The sequence below is a fragment of the Mirounga leonina genome, unplaced genomic scaffold (assembly GCF_011800145.1).
Source record: "Mirounga leonina isolate KUSES-001 unplaced genomic scaffold, KU_Mleo_1.0 Mir_91, whole genome shotgun sequence".
In the NCBI taxonomy this organism is placed as follows: domain Eukaryota; kingdom Metazoa; phylum Chordata; class Mammalia; order Carnivora; family Phocidae; genus Mirounga; species Mirounga leonina.
In genome coordinates, this window is record NW_023270839.1 from 24661822 (window position 1) to 24682611 (window position 20790).

The 20790-nt window shown below is 37.9% G+C and overlaps 1 protein-coding gene across 1 annotated transcript in view; it reads right to left on the reverse strand.

Moving 5' to 3' along the window:
• Positions 1 to 20790, reverse strand: part of FBN1 (fibrillin 1) — a 229969-nt gene that overhangs the window by 82115 nt on the left and 127064 nt on the right. The window contains exons 13-23 of the mRNA XM_034994644.1: positions 19204 to 19323; positions 16138 to 16263; positions 14138 to 14260; positions 11049 to 11171; positions 9841 to 9993; positions 6207 to 6260; positions 4503 to 4628; positions 1936 to 2061; positions 1326 to 1445; positions 970 to 1107; positions 95 to 145 (exon numbers count right to left, since the gene is read on the reverse strand). Of these exons, the coding sequence (XP_034850535.1) occupies positions 95 to 145; positions 970 to 1107; positions 1326 to 1445; positions 1936 to 2061; positions 4503 to 4628; positions 6207 to 6260; positions 9841 to 9993; positions 11049 to 11171; positions 14138 to 14260; positions 16138 to 16263; positions 19204 to 19323 (1260 nt within the window). The remainder of the gene's footprint in view (positions 1 to 94; positions 146 to 969; positions 1108 to 1325; positions 1446 to 1935; positions 2062 to 4502; positions 4629 to 6206; positions 6261 to 9840; positions 9994 to 11048; positions 11172 to 14137; positions 14261 to 16137; positions 16264 to 19203; positions 19324 to 20790) is intronic.

Below are 20790 nucleotides of genomic sequence, written 5' to 3' on the forward strand. Positions count from 1 at the left end.
CTGAGAAGTTACATGACAACTCTATCCAATCCAAGTGCACACAGGCATTCTTCATGCACACCAAAATGTATGGCTTATAAATACACATAAATACCTTCACACTGTGTTCCTTTAATTCTTGAATAGCCTTTGCCACATATGGGATCTGTAAAAAGAACAAACAAACAAAAAACAAATTTGAGATAACAATATCCAGACTTTGTACGACATGGTATAAGAAACACGAAAGAGGACCTGGACATGAATTAGATTTTGTGGCTATGAATAAGTCTAAGATGACAAAGGTTTCTGCGATTGCACAGATGAAGAAGAAGAACGAAATGTCTCCTTGAATTAAGCTCAATTCCTCTGAGAGGTCCTGAAAGACCCAAAGTTCCCCTAAAGATCATGCTAAGGGGATGACTAAGAAGGAAATTGGCTAGATCTCTCTTTTGCTATCAGCTCTAAAACAGGAATCATATAATATGGTTGAATCCTATAACATGGACATGGAAAATAAAGTCTAGAATTTGAAGATCTCCTGCCCTGCAGCATTCAGACTATATATTCATATACCCAAACACTGAATCAACAAAATCATCAGCAAAGCTCTCAAACCTCAGTTTGCAACAGATTTAGAAGTTAAGTCATGAATACTGGTTCCTTTACATCAGTCCATTTTTTGGAAGATAATCTGTGCCTATAAAAAGCTCAGGACCCCTGATCATGAGGTTCCAAGGGAGCCCACAGGAGTTGCTGATCTAGGAAAGCAACACCAGGGTAGAAAACAATAACCCAATCACCAAATCACATGAAATTACTGTCCTTGACACCTCTTTGTTCCCTATTCAGCAATATGTTTCATCAAGGTCATCAGAATTAAATCTAGAATTCCTAGATGAACCTAAATAAATGAAGTACTGGGTTTCCCCTTTCTAAGCAAAGTGACCAGTGGGATGGGCCCAGAGCCACAGTGCCTGTCTCTCTTACCAACTTGGCATAGGGTGCACGGGCTCCCCCAGGCAGCACCAAGGGACGAACAGCACTGGGACTTTAAGGTGGCTCCGTTGATGTTGATCTCACACCGCCCATCAATGACAGTCTGCCAGCAAGTGCCTTTGATGGTTTCTGCAGGGAGGTAGGAGAAGATGTTTAATAGATACTTAATAGAATCTATATAAAAAATTCAAACGCGCATTGGAATTACAGCAAGAATGACACATGAAGCAAGTGATAATGTTGAAACAAAATAAAATTTTGTTCATCCATACTTAAACTATTTTGCAATAAACTCTTTCGCATTAAAAGTGGACATTAAATACAGTACTGATCAGCAAGATAAATACCTATGCAGATAGTTTTTGTTGGATCCAGAGTACTTTCAGAAGAACATTCACAAATAAAAGAGCCCGGGCTGTTCTTGCAGACTCCATTAATGCAAGGACTTGATTCACATTCATCAATGTCTGAAACAAAAACAGGTCCACATTACTGCTAAAAACTAGTCTTGCTCATGAAAGGATATTTAAACTTTGGCCTCAATTGCTACCACATATTCTTTATTAGATAGTAGAGCTGGCCTAGATAGATTTCTTTCTAGACTAGATGGAATGTCAAAACTAATACTTGAGCAGATATCCCTCTAGCACAGAATCTGGCATATGGTTGAATCTCTTTATTCAGAAAATCTGGAGCAAACATGAAGTGTGATCTCCGAATTACTAACTATGTGATATTTTCTTCATCTTTCAAGTGATAGCAAATAAAATGCCAACTGTAGCTAAGTACCATCAGTATCTTCCAAAGCGCATGCAAGTGTCATTTAGGACCACAGAATCTCAATTACAATGACATACGTGTTTAAAATAGAGGTGACTCTAACTTATTCTCATGGCTTTTCAGTAGCATACCAAAAGACAGTAAAGTACGTAATATAAGAAGAAAAATACAATTTACCTTCACAGGTTTTTAGGTCAGGTTTGTAGATAAATCCCTTGGGGCAGGTACAGACAAAACTTCCTGGAGTGTTTCTACATTGTCCATTGTCACATAGTAGACTGTTCAATACACATTCATTAATATCTGGAAAACCAACAAACATGAACTTTTGGAGGAGCTCATTCCTTGCATGCAATTTCTCTGTTTTTTCAGGTTAAGATTTAAGGTCATATGATATGATTAACTCAAGCAAACAGGCACAACTCCCCTACCATTGGTTTTTGCCTAACTTACCTAACTTGAAGAAAATAAGGGCTTCATCTGATTATTTTTACTAGGTGTCCACAAAGTCTAAAGTCACCAGATACTATGCAATTCACTTGCCTTAACAGGAAGACACCTGGATTTTCTGGAAATCATTAATCTTCATATAACTGTTCGTTGTGTCAGAATTAAAAGAACTAATCCTACTGTTTTTTTTTTTTAAAGATTTTATTTATTTATTTGAGACAGAATGAGAGACAGAGAGCATGAGAGGGAAGAGGGTCAGAGGGAGAAGCAGACTCCCTGCCGAGCAGGGAGCCCCATGCAGGACTCGATCCCGGGACTCCAGGATCATGACCTGAGCCGAAGGCAGTCGCTTAACCAACTGAGCCACCCAGGCGCCCAATCCTACTGATTTAAGGAACTAAACAAATATTTAGAAAGTATGGCCCATCTTGGATATGTGTTAGTTCCAGGATGGGTGTTTCTTCTTTAGAATAACTGAAATGGCCTCCAGTTGTGTTTACAGGGTATGAAGCGATCTGTAGAGTTTATAATTCTCACAAGGAATTTCAGACTTGAGATTCAGAGAGCCCAGAAAAACTCCTTACTTTCAGGTGAATAATAGGTCTGTCTGATGCAAAATCTAAGTTTTGATATGTGTTACTTAGGTAATTCAGAAAGTGTGGAACTTCAACAGCTTGTTACATACAGTTGGGCTAAAGTATATTACACAACCCACAGAAAAGGCTTTATGTCCACAAGGAGTTTTTTACACATCGTGAAATTCTGTTTAGATCATTATTTGACAATCTAGTAGCCCTAAAATAAAGGATACACAAATTCAGCACCAGAGAGCTGCTTAGGTTCACAGTAGTAAATATATTTAAATTAGCAGTATACTTATAAAGTAGTTAAAATATGGAAAAGTAAGTATAGAGTTATATTACTATATGAGGAAACAACACGGTGAGAATTCTCTCAAAATGATATAGGGAATGCTAACGCTTCCCAAAAGAGTCAATATTACAATCCTTTAACTTTGATGATGTCACAAGGATCTGGAACCTTAAAGTGAGGAACTGATGATTAAGATAAAAAATAGCCACCACCTGGAATCCTATGGCTGTGGTGGATCTTTGATTCCTCACTTTATATTTCTAAACATAATCTGGAATACGAACATACTTCTGACCTGATGATAATCAGTTCAACTTTGGAGTACATACTAATGCATTGAAGGAAGAATCCCTATTGCCTCCCAAACTCTCCCTTTTGCTTCAAATGGGGTGATTTGTGGATGAAGCTAAAACATCTTTGTGTCCTTCTGGGCCTGTTCAGATAAATGATGATTTTCATCTGCCGAAGAGAAGAGGCTCTTACAGAAAAATGAAATAGTAGAACTTGTTTTGAGTTTAATCTAGTTTGAAAATACCATGTGCAATCAAATCACAACTATGCTCCCAAAAAGAAGCCTTAAAATTAAGGGTGTGAGAGAGGAAGAATTCATTTCTCAAAAGTCAGTGTATCACTGCACTACAGAATGGACAGTACGTTTCAGAAAGTACTAGGCAACTGGAGAAAGTTGAAAAAAAAATAATGGTGCCTATGTTGATCATTTTATTCCCAAAGTTTTGTTGTTTTTTGTTTTGTTTTGTTTAGTTACTGGCTGGTACTTTCATTAATGTTTGTTAAAGCATCAAATATGGTGTCTGCTTGGAGCACCTGGGTGGCTCAGTTGGTTAAGCATCTGGGCTCAGGTCATGATCCCAGATTCCTGGGATGGAGCCCTGCGTCCTGATCTTAGGGCTTCCCAATCAGCGGGGAGCCTGCTTCTCCCTCTCCCTCAGCTCTCCTACCCCCTGACACGTGCTTGCTCTCTCTCAAGCTCTCTCTCTCTAATAAATAAATAAAATCTTTTTAAAAATATGGTGTTTGCTAAACTTAACAGAGAACAGTTATTACTGAAAATAAGCTGGGTTTTCTTTGATTAAACCTAACAAATGGTTGGGAGAAGAGTTGCTTCTCTCGGTAAAAATAGGGATGCCTTTGTAGACACATGAGAGCGGCTCACAATCTGTATTTTATACATCTAAGGAGCTTCTCTTTTTTGGAGTGAACATGACACACGACTACTTATAAATTACCAGGATTCAGGTATGTAAATTTTAATCAAGACATGTATGTGCCATGCTGACACCCAAAGTGAAGGCCATTCATTTGCCCAGTCCTTTAGGCTACGTGAAAGCAGTTTCCTCCAAGCAACAAAGAAAGAATGCATGATGCATGAGATGTCTTAGGAAACAGGTGAAACTTCTTACCAACACAGTTTTTCCCAGTTGAATCCACTTCATATCCTGAATTGCATATGCATTTGTAGGTCCCACGGAGATTTTCACAAATTCCATTTGGACAGATATCTGGATCTAGTGCACATTCATTTATATCTGCACCACCAGAAAAAAGGTTCAGTATCAATAACATTCTAAAGTAAAGGTCAAAGAACTGTCAAAAAAAAAATAACATTACAAGAAATGTAACAACTTTAGAACCTGGTAAAATAAAGTTTCACTTAGATGAGAAAGCTTGATCGCTGTTTCTTACTACAAGATGTTCTGACTCAAATCTTCCTTCCACCAGTCCTTGAGAGGAACTTGGCATTTGAGCTGGAACTACAAGATTACCAATCCTTAATCAGGCTGAAGGAGAACCCCTGGTCTTCTTCTGGATCAAACATCAAGATGGAAAAGTAGATCACCACAGAGCCCCAGTCCCTACAACCAGTCTCCCTGCCTCCAGCCTATCTCTCTTTAAGGTACCTTCCACAGTGCCATCAGACTTATCTTAAAAATAAGATGACTGTGTCATTCTCATGGTTCAAACTTTTATAGGTTCAATACTATCGTAAAGATTAAATTAAAATATGAACTCTGTTTATTTACTTTAAATTTCTCATTCTTCCATGAACATACAATGCCCTTTTGCTCTGTGTCAGGAATGTCTGGAGCCAGGCCTATTCATTGGTCCAAAGCCCATTCAAACACCACCTGGTCTGGGAAAGCTTCTGCTGCTCAGCCCAGATGAGGCTGGGTCCTCCCTCTGCTGTGTGCCCACAGACTGAGGAGAGCTCTATGGTCAAGGGTGATGCAGAATGACAATCAGTGAATGGCTAGTCTCAAATCTTCTATAAGTCAGGGTTAACATGTTTTTCCTTCTCTGGGTCCCTATCACAACTTTATTTATTCCCCACAAACTCTTTATTCATTATAAATTTCTTTACTACTCCTCTTTCCCCCAAATATCTCTTCTCCACCTTCATCCACACATAATGATGAAATTAATCATGAGAATGAACTGACAATCAATTCCAACTTTTTTTCTAGAACTGTCCTGAATTGAATCATTTAGTTTTATATTAATAAAATCCATTTTTACACTTGTTCCAACTCTCCCTTTTAACTTTAATTCTTTTATGGTACCAATATTTCTCTAGTTCTAAGCCCTACACTTAAATATTTCATTCTCTTCCAACTTAGTTAATTGCTATCACTGCTTGCTACAAAATATAAGATAGCTCCCTATTGACATCTTATACGGACCCTATACTTGGCAGTCAGGAAATCATTCAAAATGTGAATGGATAACATTTCAACTGAGCCCATAACCCTGAACTGTACTTGATTGTGGAAGAGCCGAAGGAGGACCAGACTGCCTCTTTCTCATGAATGAGATGCCACAGTCATTGCATCTCATCTGCAGTCCTCCATCGACCGCCCCGGGAGAGCACCCACCCCTTCAGTACCAAGCCCCACACCCAAACCCAGCAATCCCAGGACACAGTGTACCATAGTTGCTCTGCCCCTGGGGGCCTCTAGGGGTCCCAGGTACATAATGCAGTGATGGCCAGAGAAGGGGTCAGACCTCCTCTGGTCTGGTGTAAAGGGACCAACTGGAAACCCACAGGAATGCCCAGTACTGCAGCTTCTGCACATGCTGAAGAAAGTGAATTTCAAACAAGTCCTTACCACTGCCTGCTGATGTCATTCCTGGCCCACTGCTGCAGAGCGCTTGGTATTCCGCTGCAATAAATTAACAGATAGTAAATGATTCCCTTGTTTGGAGGACAGGTCGATCCTGTACTTGGCTTTGCACACATCATTTCCTCCTAAGTGAGTGGAGCCGAAATAAAGCGGTAACAAAAAAAGGAGGCATCTCCCGAGGGAGTCACTGGTACACTCAGCTCCCATTTTAAAGGCTCCGCATCACTGTGGAAAATGACCTTAAAGGACATAGGCACGTTATAGCAATTCCTTGTGCAAAGCGCTTTTGGAAAAGGTGTTTTTCCTACAATTTGATTTTGTTCACCAGGGAACACTTTACACTTACAGTGAAATGCGCCTGTTAAAATGTGGTTTCTTAACTGTTAATAAAACTTTCTCCCACCGTCTTGGGAATAATTTTGTTTCTTAGTGTGAACAGTTTTTTTTTTTTTTAATACAATCAAGTTCTTAACATTTTCTCATTTCTCTCTGCAAATTCTCTAGCCTCCACTCAGAAGAAAAACAAAAGTATCTGCCTTTGCATTTAAGTGTATTTTTAAAGTTCATATTCATCAGGATACTAGGTTCATTCTATATGATAAATCCATAGGCAAAGTATTGCATAATGTTAAAACTGAGATCTTAATAAGAAATTAAGTTATACAGAATATGTTCCCAAATTCTGATGGAATCAGATTTCTATTTCCTAAAACTGATGCAATGTTTCACATACGATTCCAACAATATTTAGGCAAACGTAAGAGTGAATGATGAAAATGGAGAACTAACGGGAATCACACTTTATCCAAAACAAACTAAAGTGTCCCCTTAGTTGCCCACAGTTTCTGGCAACCACAGAGTCTCATGGTCAAATGCAAATCATTTGTGCTTAAGTGGCAGGGGAACTGGATATTAGGAACAGGCCTTTTTACTGAGGCCAACCACACCTCACTGCTAAGAATCAAATAGCTCTTACACTCCTGCATGCTAGAAAACTGTATTCCTGATGACAGTGAATGAAAAGGAGTTACACAGATTAAAAAAAAAGGAAGTTTGAATCCCTCAGAGCCTCTGCCTTAATTTTTAAACCCTGCTAAATGGGACCATAAACTGAACAACTGGGAAAGTGGCTGCCATTGCATGTGTTTGAAAGCCTGGGACTAGAAGCAAAAAGAAATGCATTGTCATTATTCTCTCACATCAGCAATTAATTAAAACATTTTTGAAGTACTGTAAGCAACAAAGTAGGAAAGACAATATCATGCCAGTTTTGCAGAAAGCAGTTTTACAGTTAGTGCTGAATTAGTTGATGCCTGGCCTAAGTGGAAGCAAATTATTGTCACTGTTCTTTTCCATTTGGGTAGAATCTGGTCCGAGACTATCTGCAGTCAGTGAATTCGGGTCAGCATTGGTTTGAATGCTGATGACAATGCTTATTGGGAGCAAGCCCTTTCCCTCTGTTAGTTTCCCCTTCTATAAACTGGAGACAAGAATACCCAACTCACATGACACTTATAAGGATTTCACAAGAGAACATGGAAAGTGCTCAACACAGCTCCTCGCACAGCTCATACGTTTAATAAATGGTAGGTGCTGCTCAGCTAATTCACTGTTGTGCCACAGAGACACGGGTGTGGGGACATATGAGAAAATTCTTAATACTTACACTTCAGTGGGTTTAACTGACTGATTCTTGCAAGGAGTAAATGTTCAGCAGCCAGGGAGAAATATCTTCATAGATAGCTCCCTTGGCTTCCTTCCAGAGCACAGAGATGGACTTTAGATGTGATGGGGTTGGAGTTTCTCATTAGATTGGCTAAAGAAGGAATCTTCTGAATATTTTCAGTACCTCTTAAAATCTCCCCTCTTTCCTGAAATAAGGGATACTCTACACTTAGATCCTTCAGGATTTGGCATTTTCATCTACCAAAGAGGCAGAGAAACCAAACGGACTGAAACCACGTCCACAGGTGGACCTCTTCTGTGCAAGTGCATTCAAATACAAAACAGAAGCTAGTGGGGCTGGGCTTCAAATTTAACCCTCCTTCAGCTTTATTGCTTAAAGAAATCTGGTCTCTTTTAGTCATCTTTTTATAAGATTACTTCATTTTCTGAGGTATCATAAGAATTCTTTGGATGCACTTGGTCCAGAAGAAAATGTAAAAACAAAGAACTCTATGCACCAAGGGTCCTAGATTCTAAGTTTTGGTTTTTCCACTTACTGAAGATGTAAACAAATCACCTATACTCTCATGTGCCAGTTTTCATGATACTCATCTGTCTTGTAAATTCAAAGTGCATAACAAAAGTATAAGAAAAGTACTTTGAAAAGTTAAAGTAACATACAAAAGGATAGTATTGATGATATACGACTATAAAGTTACATGGAGGTATCTTTGTTGGATAGGATTATATTTGACATTATAAAATTGAAGTATTGTTGTGAGCATGAATTGAACTAAATGGTAATCATATATAAAATGGTAATTTGTGAAATTAATCAGCCAGAATAAAGCTTTCCTCTTCAACCGGCATCCCTCATTTCTTTTAAAGACTTCCATTTAACTTTCTCTAACTTCTCATATTTTAATTTCTAACTCTCTAATTTCAACTATTATCACTTTCAAAATATCAAATGTTTAAAAATTGTAAGTTAATCTTTAATTGATTGTATCTAGGCCAGAAATGAACTAATTGGATCCTAGATGTAAACCAACCAATCAGAACTACATGTTTTCAATATTAGATCTAACTCTATTTTAGAACACTGAAAGGAAACTCCCAAGTTTCCAAATGTTGACAGTTTATTGCTTTAGTTTCAATAAACTATTTTTGCCTTACAGATAGAAACAATTTACACCTGGAGAGGATCTTCTGGATTACCTAAGATAATTCATTTTATAGATGAGAAAACTAAGGATTCCTTTTCCATATTATTCTATTTTATAATTGTTTACTACTGTAAGCCATCTCAAATCCTTTTGAAAGTAGGTGAGCAAAATTCCTAAATAAACAAAAACCTACAATGAACTGAACCCCCCCACAATTAAGTAATTTGTCTGCCGGTGGCTGGGAAGAATTCTGACTCACCAACCAGTTTTCTTTTCATTATGCCATGTCACTTCAAATTGAGAAAAATACTTTTTCCCTAGGGTTGAATAAAATCATTTAGGAGAAGCACACCTAAATCAACATGAGGGATTTGAACAAAATTCACACACGGCCTTTTGGTAAAAAGCTGGAAATATTCAGGTAATCTGAAAATTATTTACTTTACACTCTGTAAAATTCTGCTTTTATAATAGTTCCTGCAAAATGCAAACATTGTGAAACTACTTTAGAAAACAAGGCAAGCTGCATGAATTCCAAAGAGTATGAGTATTATTAAGGTGGAGGAGTTGGGATGGGGGTTCCAAAATGCTGTCGATTCCCAATGACCATTAGGATTGGGTGAGTAATGTGTGATCAGACCCTGAGTAGTCCTGCCAAGATCCCAGGAAGGTATATGATGTATCTGGAGAGCATAACATCATCTCTCCCTGTGACTTCCATAAATGCAAAGACTGCAGACGGAGGCGGGAGGCTAGTAGTACGAGGGCATCCCCATGACACCACATACCTGAATTCTGTGCAGGACACGGTTGGCAAGGTTCCCCAAATGCATACTCAGTGCTGGCACAACAGCATTCAGATTTTGTAACGGCACCAAACAAGGGTTTGACACACTGGCCTCTCTTGTATCCACCATAGCATGTGCTCCGCATGTGTGTGTCTAAACAGGAAGAAGGATCTGTCATCACACTATCACTTCAAACAGATGAGAACTCCCCAGGTCAAAGTTGAAGCTGCCTTTATTTAGCCATCGTCCCTATTCTAACTCACAGAAGATGCCTCTGGTCTTAGATTTCAACAGAAAAAGACAAAACAAAACGAACTACATTCAGCTTCCAAGAACTGGAAACCAATTCCCAGAGTCTTTCTGTTTTCTAGAGACTACCATGGTTTACCCAACTGTGAGATTCTTAAGTGCTGAGAATCTATCTCATTCATTTTTATCTTTCCCAGACCTGTACAGAGCAGGCACCTAATACAAGTTAAATGAATGATGGATGACCAGTGACTCTCACCCTATGATAAATAAGATCTTTCTTAAGAAGTGTGGCCTACCTCAAAATAAACATGCAATTATTGAATGTCTGAATTAGATGTACTTTCGAAGAAGAGGAAGTTTAATTTATAAATGGTTCATTATGTAAGTCTGTAGACATTGGTCTACTAGGTAGTGTCATCTTTACCAGCAGGGAGGGAGTTTCCAGCTATGCCCAATTCAAAGGTTTATTGACTACCTTTCTTAAAAATAATTTGGATAAAATTAATATCTATTTCTCAACAAATTTTAAACTTCTTATAAAGCCACATAAAAATATTACATAAAGTTCTTGATTATCCATATCCTCCTTTGCATTCTATGCTTCCCTTAGGACATTTAATTCCCTATACGAAAATGTTCACTATGAGATAATGAGCATATAGAGGCCAATTTCAAAGACCATTATCCAGAAGGGAGAATTGGAGAAAATTGAGGACATTGACATGATTAGAAAAGAAAAGGGGAAGAAGAGGTAGGGATTCCCCTGGTTTTCATTTATCTCAGCTCATCTTAGATTAATATCCGATTTATGCAAGAAGAGAACTGATATTGTTGGTTTGTTCCCCCACAAATATTCTGTCCTGTCTGTTACAGTAGAGTGCATTTGTTATTGGTGGGATTTATTGGTCGACAGAGGGTGGATCTCTAGCACACATGTAGTCACGGCTTTATCTTACCAACACACACACGTCCATCCAGACCCACGGCCAGTCCAGGAAAGCATTCACATCTGTAGGAACCATCAGTGTTGACACAACGCCCATTCATGCAGATCCCAGGTGTTTCACACTCATTAATATCTGTGGTGGGGAAAAGCACTTATTAAAAATGGAGTGACGTTTCTATGAAACCAAAACATGCTTACAATTCTTTTACAACACTTGAAAATGGGGAAGATGGAAAAGAATATGCAGCACCAACAATAAAAGCTCAATGAGACGCATTTCATTGTCCTTTGATAGAAGAACAAAAATTGACATAAACTACATGAGCTTATTTTTTTTTTTTTTAAACCACAGAAAAAGCTATTTCAATCATATTCTCCTGAGGTCTTTTTATCCAAAATAACAATCACAAAAGCAAAAAACAGAACTGGAAGAAGAAGGAAAGTGACAGCTAACAGACAGAGGATCTTGTTGAACATTTCACATGGCAATTCTTACAGGACTGTCAGAAATCTAGCTTGATAATAGAGTGCAACTTTGACCTGGGCAGGAAGCTGCTCCATTTGACATCTAATACTCAGACTGGTGTCCATTCCAATATCACTTAACTCTCTGAGATGACTAGCATGGCATTAAGAGATACAGAACTAAAACCCTGATGGAACACCATAGAAAAGAAATGGAAAATGAATATAGAAGATTTTGATGACCATTTCTGGCCAACAACAACACCCTAACCAATTGGAACCCAGCAAAGAAAAATCTTTAAGTATTACAGATATTTTATAGTATCATATGTATATACTTAGGAGAGGTCTGGTAAAACACTTTATTGGGCACACACTAATAATAGCAAAGATTTTTCCCCTTTAATATGGGGAAGTAGAAATGGTACCAAAATTGTGTTTTGGAAAACATACAACACTTAGAAGCAAGTCATTTTATAACAACTCCTTTTATAATATATAACTAGTGTATGTAACTATTTCCTTTTCTTCTGACCTTAAAAAGACAAATTGAGACTGAAACACCTCTAGATTTTTACTTAGCTTGTGTTATTTGGCACAAGGTATATTCAGATGGTCCAAGATTCCCGTGTACAGATTGTATTTTAAAACAGCAGTTATATTTAAATACATGAACTCAAATTGGTTCAGTTATTCAGGTCACCTTTTTGTTCAAGTTGAGATCTACAGTAAAACAGTGACAACTATAGCCTGAAAAGTGATACACAGGCTTTTTAACGGGGACAGAGATGTAACATAGATCTAGAGGGCATGATTCAATGGGAGTGGCCCCAACTTTCAGAGAGTGATCAGGGAGGCCAAGCTGGTCATCAGATTAGTTAACTGTAGAGATTAAATTAACATTGTTTATTCTAGCTTTGAACAGTCACATCTTTGTGGTCTCAGAACTAAGTACTCAGCGCTAAGAGAAAATCTCATCCAATGATGTCAAGAGAAAAGTTACAGAAAAGAAGAAATTCAGCACCCAAGAAATTTCTTTTTTCTTTATTCTTCGTCTAATATGTATATTCCATCTATTTCACCAGCTGCAGACAGTTGCAAAACCTAGTTTCATCTATGAGGTCATAGTGTCGTCTGAAATAGTTACATCAGTATTATCTATTGGTCATACTAAATGCTGAGAGGGTGTGACCTGGGTCCCCAGCAGCCTATAGGCACTGAAAGTGAATCTCAGCATGCCCTGTGGATAGGCAACAGGAGTATGTGTTCTTGCAAAAGGTCTGTGCACAAAGGGGCTTTCACATTTCCTTCTGTTATTTTGTTTGGAAGCCTAACTCCAAATATTCCAGCAATCATTCCCTTCCCCTTTCTTTTTACTTGTACAGCACTTAATCTGCACAATTTGGCACTTTGTTGTATTCTGTTTTACACTGTAGAATATTTCCACGTGTTAATCTTGTCTTCCATACAATAAGTTCCTCCCAGCACAGGGCTCAAAAGTACAGAGACTTATTTCCTATTTCAAATTTTAAGAACTCAAATGTTTTCTCTTGCTCTGAAGACAGATTTGCACAATATTAAGATCCACTGATGTGAAGGTCATGGAGAATGTAGGTAAACAACCAAGGGATAGAAGCTCTTTTAAGCCTAGAGAAAATGCATGTCTTGCCAACGACTTAATACAAGGCTTTCTTCCATAGCACCTTTACCAAAACTGTCTACCAGGGGCACCTGGAGAAGAGACATCATAGGACTTTATTCTGTTTTCTTAATCCTGACTAGCTTGACACTCTGCACTTCTCCATCTGAAACTATGAGCAGAAGGCTTTGAGTGCAGTATTTTAGTAGATTTCCTGGGCCTGTTTTGGATATAAGGTTCCTTGAGAAGTATGTTTTCAACTTAGATCTTGGACCCAAGGGCAATAATCCCTCATCCCTAGCTACATAAGGCAAGAGACACAAGCACAAATTTATCTCGACGACTCTTCTCAGAACCCCAATTTTCAATAGCACAAATAAAAATCTTAATTTTTGTTTCAATAACTGGAGCAATGCAGTTATTTCAAAAGTTAAACAATGGCTCTTTGTTTATTTCTTCTGCTTAATTCTATTTCCCTTTATGCTTATGTGACTTGAAAATGCTTAAATTGTTCATGAAAAACTTTGTTTCTTAAGATATCAGGAGGAAATTATGGAGAAGATATCACTGCAATAAGCATTTACAATATTTTGTCTAGGTGAAGATGTAAGAGGTAGCAAATGACAGCCATCAAAAGACCTAACTACCATTACTCCCCAAATATAAGGAAGAGGAAGAATTCAGCTTCTTTAAAAAGATGCTCACATTTGTTGGTGGACCAACTATTAATTCAGCTTCTCATTCATTTGCTACATAGCCTTTCAGGCTCCTTTAGAAGACCCCAAACACCCTTTCTGAAATCAGAACAGCCTCTTGAGCATAAACCATAGCTCTCTGGATGGCTGGACTTAAGAAGGAGGTCCAGTCAGGTTTCCTAAAATGAATTAGGAGGACTTTAAGTGGGGAGAATCAATACGGAAAAGTGGTACCTCTAAGCAATATAGAAAGGAGAAAAAGCAGGGGGAGAATATGACTTAGAGTTTTATAGCACAAACCTTTGCAATAACGCCCATCTGATGCCAGCTGAAATCCAGGTTTGCAAATACATTTAAAACTGCCATCTTCATTGATACACATTCCATTAAGGCACATGTTCCTTATGCTGCATTCATCCATATCTGAAAAATGCAAAAATATACATTCTCTTATGACCAGAAGAGTAAGCCTACAGAGGAAGCCAACCTGAATGAATATAATTCTTTTTCTTCACATTTCTTCTGGGGTTTTTGTGTGTGTGTGTGTGTGATTATAGTCTAAGGCTAATTTTCTCCCAAATTATAGCATATAAGAAGAAGAAGGGCCATATAAAATATGTATTCTTAAGTTCTCAATTTTTGACATGTGCATGCAAACTCTAGGGCTAAATTTATTTTATGACATACTATATATATGCTGTATGTATACATATATACACATATATGCATGTGTGTATAGATATGAAATTTATATGTAATCATATATATAAAACTGCACATGTGTGTGTGTACAAAATTTGACTCAATGGAAGCTACCAGGACTTTTTTTTAAAAGAGCAGTGGACAAACTGAAAAGTGTGTTAACAGCCTGATGGTTATATTTACGTCACTGATATTACTTCCAAAACACTGAAAAATAAAAAAAAATCAAAACTAAGAAGGATGGAACTTAAAATGTACTTAGGCCACTTCCTAATTCTTTATAAAGTAGAAACCAGAGGGCAGCTTGAAATTGGAAGCAGTTTTAAATAGGGGTAGGAAAAAATGTATTTTTAAAATGCAAGACTGGACTATGGAGGATAGCCATGTTAGCTAACCTTTAGAATTCCTTGATCAACGGGTTATTTCTTTAAATTCATCAATATGTTATTTTATTTAATACTACAGCTGTCTTGGGAGGTACTTGCTCTTCTAGACATGGTGTGTTTTCACTTACAGGCTTTAGTCAGACCAATGTAATTTATGATTTTTTTTCCTTTTTTTTAAACAGGATTCTATCCCAACCGAGAGTTCTGGCATTAAGTCTTTGAATTGAATCACTGAGATAATATTCTGCCAAAAATGTTTCTAAGAACAATTTTGAAATTCTTTTAATGTATGAATAGATTCTTGGGATCTTTCCCAAAGACGTTGGGAAAGACGATAAGAAGCATTCTTCATTTTTTTGCTAAGGTCTAAGTAGTGGAAACTCATCAATAATGGTCATATTTTCAATTCAGGAAAAAATGGCAGGGGAAAAAGACAAAATGTTTGAAACAGCCCAATTCAAAATGAAGTGATTAATTCAAGACACAAGATAGCTGCTTCTCAATAGTCAATGTCTCAAACAAATTTTACATTTCCAGGTACTCAGCAGTATTTTCTTACTAGACAGACACTTTAAACAGAAGGATTATAAATGTCAAAAGAATATATGGCACGTGTCACCTTACTTCAATTAAAAATTTAAAAAAGAAATACAGGAGATTAGGTGTGTTCCATTAAAAAAAAACAACGAACAAATTCTGATGGCACAAAACTAGGAAGTAATGATCTGTGTTATAGAAGTTTCATCATCACCAGGGATCTTTAAAGGACAAGCTCTCATATATTTGAAATGCTATTTGACTCACAGAAATGTAATTAAAGGTATGGATATTGTTACAAAGTATGCTTGCCTCTCCTGTAACAATATGTGAAATATATTTGCTACTTTGACCTTTCACTTGATGTTTGGCTTGGTCTTGTTAAAGACTTTTTTTTTTTTTTAAGATTTTATTTATTTATTTGTCAGAGAGTGAGAGAGAGCACAAGCAGGGGGAGTGGCAGGCAGAGGGAGAGGCAGGCTCTCTGCTGAGCAAGGAGCCAGATGTGGGACTCGATCCCAGGACCCTGGGATCCTGACCTGAGCCTAAGACAGATGCTTAACCAACTGAGCCACCCAGGCGCCCCTTGTTAAAGACTTCTGATATTGAAACCATGACGGGAGATAGGGGTGAATATTATCCTGCTGCCCTGACTGCCATCTTGCTATTACTTACCTTCACAGTTCTTCCCATCTCGTGTCACGTGAAAGCCCGCGTTACACACACAGTGGAAACTGCCATCTGTGTTGATGCAACGTCCATTATTACAGATACGGCCATTCTGTAAACATTCGTCGATGTCTAAGATGGAAGTTAAAACAGAAGAAATAGATTTACTTGGTGGATTTACAATTATTTTAGTTCCCCCTTCCTCCATCTCCAAACCCATGATGGTAGTCTTGGGGTTTAATTACTAAATATTCCTCAACATAAATGTGATATCCAGTAATGTGAGACTTTAGATGACTGACTAGAGTTTGCAAGACATAGGACAGAAAAAGAATGTCAGTATAAGAGCATTTGATCTAACTCTAATTTCTAATAAGACTCCTTAAATCTTAAAAATAAATAAATAAAATAGAACCAAAAAAAAAAAAAGACTCCTTAAATCTCAATTGTATACACAAAACAGATTCTTCTTCATTTTCCTAGCTAATTTAATGAGCCAGGATATATCATTATTTATATTAAACTTTGGCTGGCATTTTTCACATGCTCAAAAAGGGAGATCTCATAGCTACATCAGAACAATAAAACAAAAATCCTATTAAAAAAATTTAATTCCATCCGAAAACCAGCAATCACATGAAATGTTTACCTTCCTTATGGCAGTTCTGGTCCAAGTACAGTTTTATTGTTTATGTATTCTTAGTTTATTTTATAACTTCATAAGCATTCTATCTACCAAATAAAACATGGGGCATTTCCCCTTCTTTCTGTTGTGCTTAATATTATGCCAAAGTAAACAACAGAGCTCGATATGAAAGTGTTAAAAAAGGACAGTAACTCAAATAACCTGTATCTCATTTCTCATTTAAAGATCAATGATTAACTCAAATTGGACAACATGGTACCCTGGATTATCTGTTCCCCTCAGTTTCTAGGCTAGATACCTGGATGAACACCAAAGAGGATGAATACACGCTGCCTTGTCTACATAGCATACAATCTTTGCCAGAACCTATTCCCCAGAAGACAGAGACCAGGGAACCGCGTAGCCGTGCCTGGGGGTGGAGCTATCTATGCAGAGCTGAGGCCACATGTGCCTGAGGATAAGCGCCCGAAACATCCTCTGGACGACAAGAATGTGCATTCATGGCACATCGGTTACTCTGTCTACCCTGCGTCTGCATGGTGTCTTGTGGTTGACCCTCAGACGCACTTTCTTTCTGGGCAGATCCAACAGTGGTTTCCACACGAGTCATTGGACTAGCTGAGGCAGTCTGGGCTTTTCTTCTGTCTGATCTTTGTGCCAACAACCTACGCTCTTTTTCTCTCTCATTTATTTCTTAATCCTTGCAAAAATCTGACTTGCTACACACTCCAAAAAATAGTAAAAGCCACATACTCTTGAGCAGAATTGGTTTTTTTTTTTTATAGGATTCTATAATCTTTTGAGGCCCAAGGATAAAATAAACAGTATAAAGAGTTCAGCATTTTCTCTCCTCACCAATTTCAGAGCACCCTCAGTCTGCACACTGCCTCACAAGATAAATTGGAAGCTTGCCATTCAAAGTTCTCTACCGTGTTTCTCTCTGCCCCTTCTGTCCCCTTCTCTTCAGACTGTCATGTACTTCTCCTCAGCTAAGTACGCAATCTTTCTGTTTTGTGGCCACTTTCATCTTCCCCAAAATGTGAATATGTCATCAACTCCTTATGTTTGAGATAAGCTTAGCACTAGCTCTTAAGGAGGACAGTATTTGAGGCTTTTAGGTAATCCTCAGTCTCCAATAAATTAAGTCCCAGAGTGATAACATCACCACTCCTCTATACTGGCTGGCCCTCGCCCTGGCTGAGTACGCTCAATAATCTCTTCTACTTGCTTATTTAGTAGTGCAGAATTCTAGACCTTGCTTTCAGTTTATTCTCTACTACTGCAAAATGCCTAATACATCATACATGCTAATTATTGTAAACAATAGTTATAACGTTAACAATGTTCTAAACTCAGTTAAACATTCAAACTATCTATATTTATATTAAGTAGGCCATTAATAGAAATATTAGCAGGCTGACATACTATGCTCCTGTTTCTTCTGCTCAACACTGCCATTTATATACCAATGGCAAGAAATCTCTAAGCCAGAACAACATTCAAAGACTCTGTAACCAGTCACTGATAAAAATAAAAAATATTTGTCTTCAACTCATATGAAGAGCTTTCGCTAAAGGAAAAACAAAAGGCAAATAAAATTAACTCCTGTTAATAGCTGACAATTTTTTTTAGGTGATACAAACCTTTTGACCTTTTCTTGTATTTAATTTTAACATAAAATTCTCTTGCTTTTATTTGGCTTTACTGGATCAGTGAAATACCTCATTCCGTGCCAAAGTTATAGAGACATAGATATTTGAATTCCCCGAGGGTTGAAAGTAGATCTTACTTATTTCTGTCCCAGAAACTTAGTATATCAGTCATCTGACAAAAGGCATATAGGATGATGTAATAAATTAATTAATAAACCCAAAGAGAAAATTCTGTGAGCAAACATTTATAGTAGTGCTTCTCAAACTTTAGTGTGCTTATGGATCACTGGGGGGATCTTGTTCAAATGCTGATTGTGATTTAGTAAGTCTGAGGTGGGACCTGAGATTCTGCATTTCCCACCAGCTCCCAGGTGATGTTGCTATGGCCACTGTCGCTCCTTCTTTACCCTACAGACCTTTCCATTAAGAAATTGATTCAATACAATTTCACCTGAAACTTTCCTCAGTTTCTGTGTCAACAAGGGTCAACCCCATTCCCTAGCTCTCAGATTAAAAATTAAAAGCAATAGTGATGAGGCAAAAAGTAGTAAAAATAAGATATTCCCATAGGAACAGGAGCATCTTTTAAAATGATTTGCATGTCTGCTGGATTTTATGACGCTGTCCTTCAGTGTGACAATATCTGGAATTAAGTGCAAAAAGCAACAAGGGCCTGTTAGCCTCTCCTGGCAAAGGTGTTAAATTCCTTCCAAGCAAACCTCCTCCTTAGCATATATGTCCCCTTACTTAGCAACTTCCGAGCTAGGACCATACCTCGGCACTCCGTCCGGGTGAGGGTGCTCTGATAGCCAGGTCGGCACTGACAGGTGTACGAGCCCTGGTTATTAATACACTCTCCACCAGCACAAGGGTTTTTCTCACATTCATCAACATCTGCAAAACACAGCATATTTTAGTAAGAAATTAGACAGCAACAACTCCTAACTTTAAGATCATTTTTTCGGCCTCCTTTACATGTTAAAATGCTTTCCTCCTAAGAAATAAATAGCACAATGAGAAGGATCTTTTCTCTTTCTGCCACAGTGTACCATGCCACCAGCCATTTGAAAACTGGTGGTGCAGTTAAAGTATATTGTTTTCCTATGTTATTTTTCATAGGAAAATGCCAAACATGTAGCAACTCTACCCTCCAAGCTAATAAACATTTTCTCTGCCTTGAGTCTGGCCTAAGGGACTCAGACTAGCATTTCAGAAATGGCTTCTAGGTAGAATTCCGAGTATCTCTTGGAGCTCTCTGTTTCAATTAAAAGGGGGGGAAATTGGAGGGGTAGACGAACCATGAGAGACGATGGACTCTGAAAAACAAACTGAGGGTTCTAGAGGGGAGGGGGGCGGGAGGATGGGTCAGCCTGGTGATGGGTATTAAAGAGGGCACGTTCTGCATGGAGCACTGGGTGTTATGCACAAACAATGAATCATGGAACACTACATCTAAAACTAATGATGTCATGTATGGGGATTAACATAACAATAAAAAAATTTAAAAAAAAAAGGAGGCCTCACCTTATCTAAGCATCCCCTGCTGAGTTCCACTGAGAACATCAGAACAAGACATGAAACAGTTGTCATTCCAAGAGCTATTCTCACCTACCACAGAGTCCACCCCCCAACCCTCACCCCCAGACAGGCTCCCACTGGTTTTACAGTTGTTTAGAACTATCAGTCTATTTAACAGCAAACTGGTTTATATTCCCCTATTTGTAAAGACAGGGAAACTAAGCCTTTTGGAAGATAACGCACTTCTCCAGAGTCACACGTTTCTTGCTGCAGGTACACTTGCCCACCGTGAGCTAGATGTCCCCTCTTCCAGTCTGCTCCGGGTGACCTCTACGGACTGAATGACTCTCTCTCTCAATGTGTGCTAGAAGGGGAAACTACATAGTGTGAGAAACTAAGAACTCCTTATTTCTGCCTTATTCATAATTACAGAATTGGATTGTATAACTGAACTAAGAAAGGAATTTATTTATTTTTATTTATTTATTTATTTATTTTACTATGTATGTGTTATGGTGAGGAATTTATTTTTAAAAAGTTAGATGGCAACTGGGTGTTCTTTTCCAATTAACAGATGAATTATTCTTGTGTTACATTTCCACCTTTTGCTAGCTTAAACAACCTGTCAACGACTCAAAGTTTCTCTCGTCAGTTTTTAATGACTAACTAGAGACAGTTGGTGAGTTATCCATTTAAATTAGTTAAATGTGCAAAATTTCATAATCTGGGGACGGTTTTAATGCTTTATTTTAATGGTCAGACTTTTGATAAGATGACGTACGTTGAAGTTACCAGCAACGACTTGAATGTATTTACGATGAAAGTTAAAAGTCAAGATAGTAG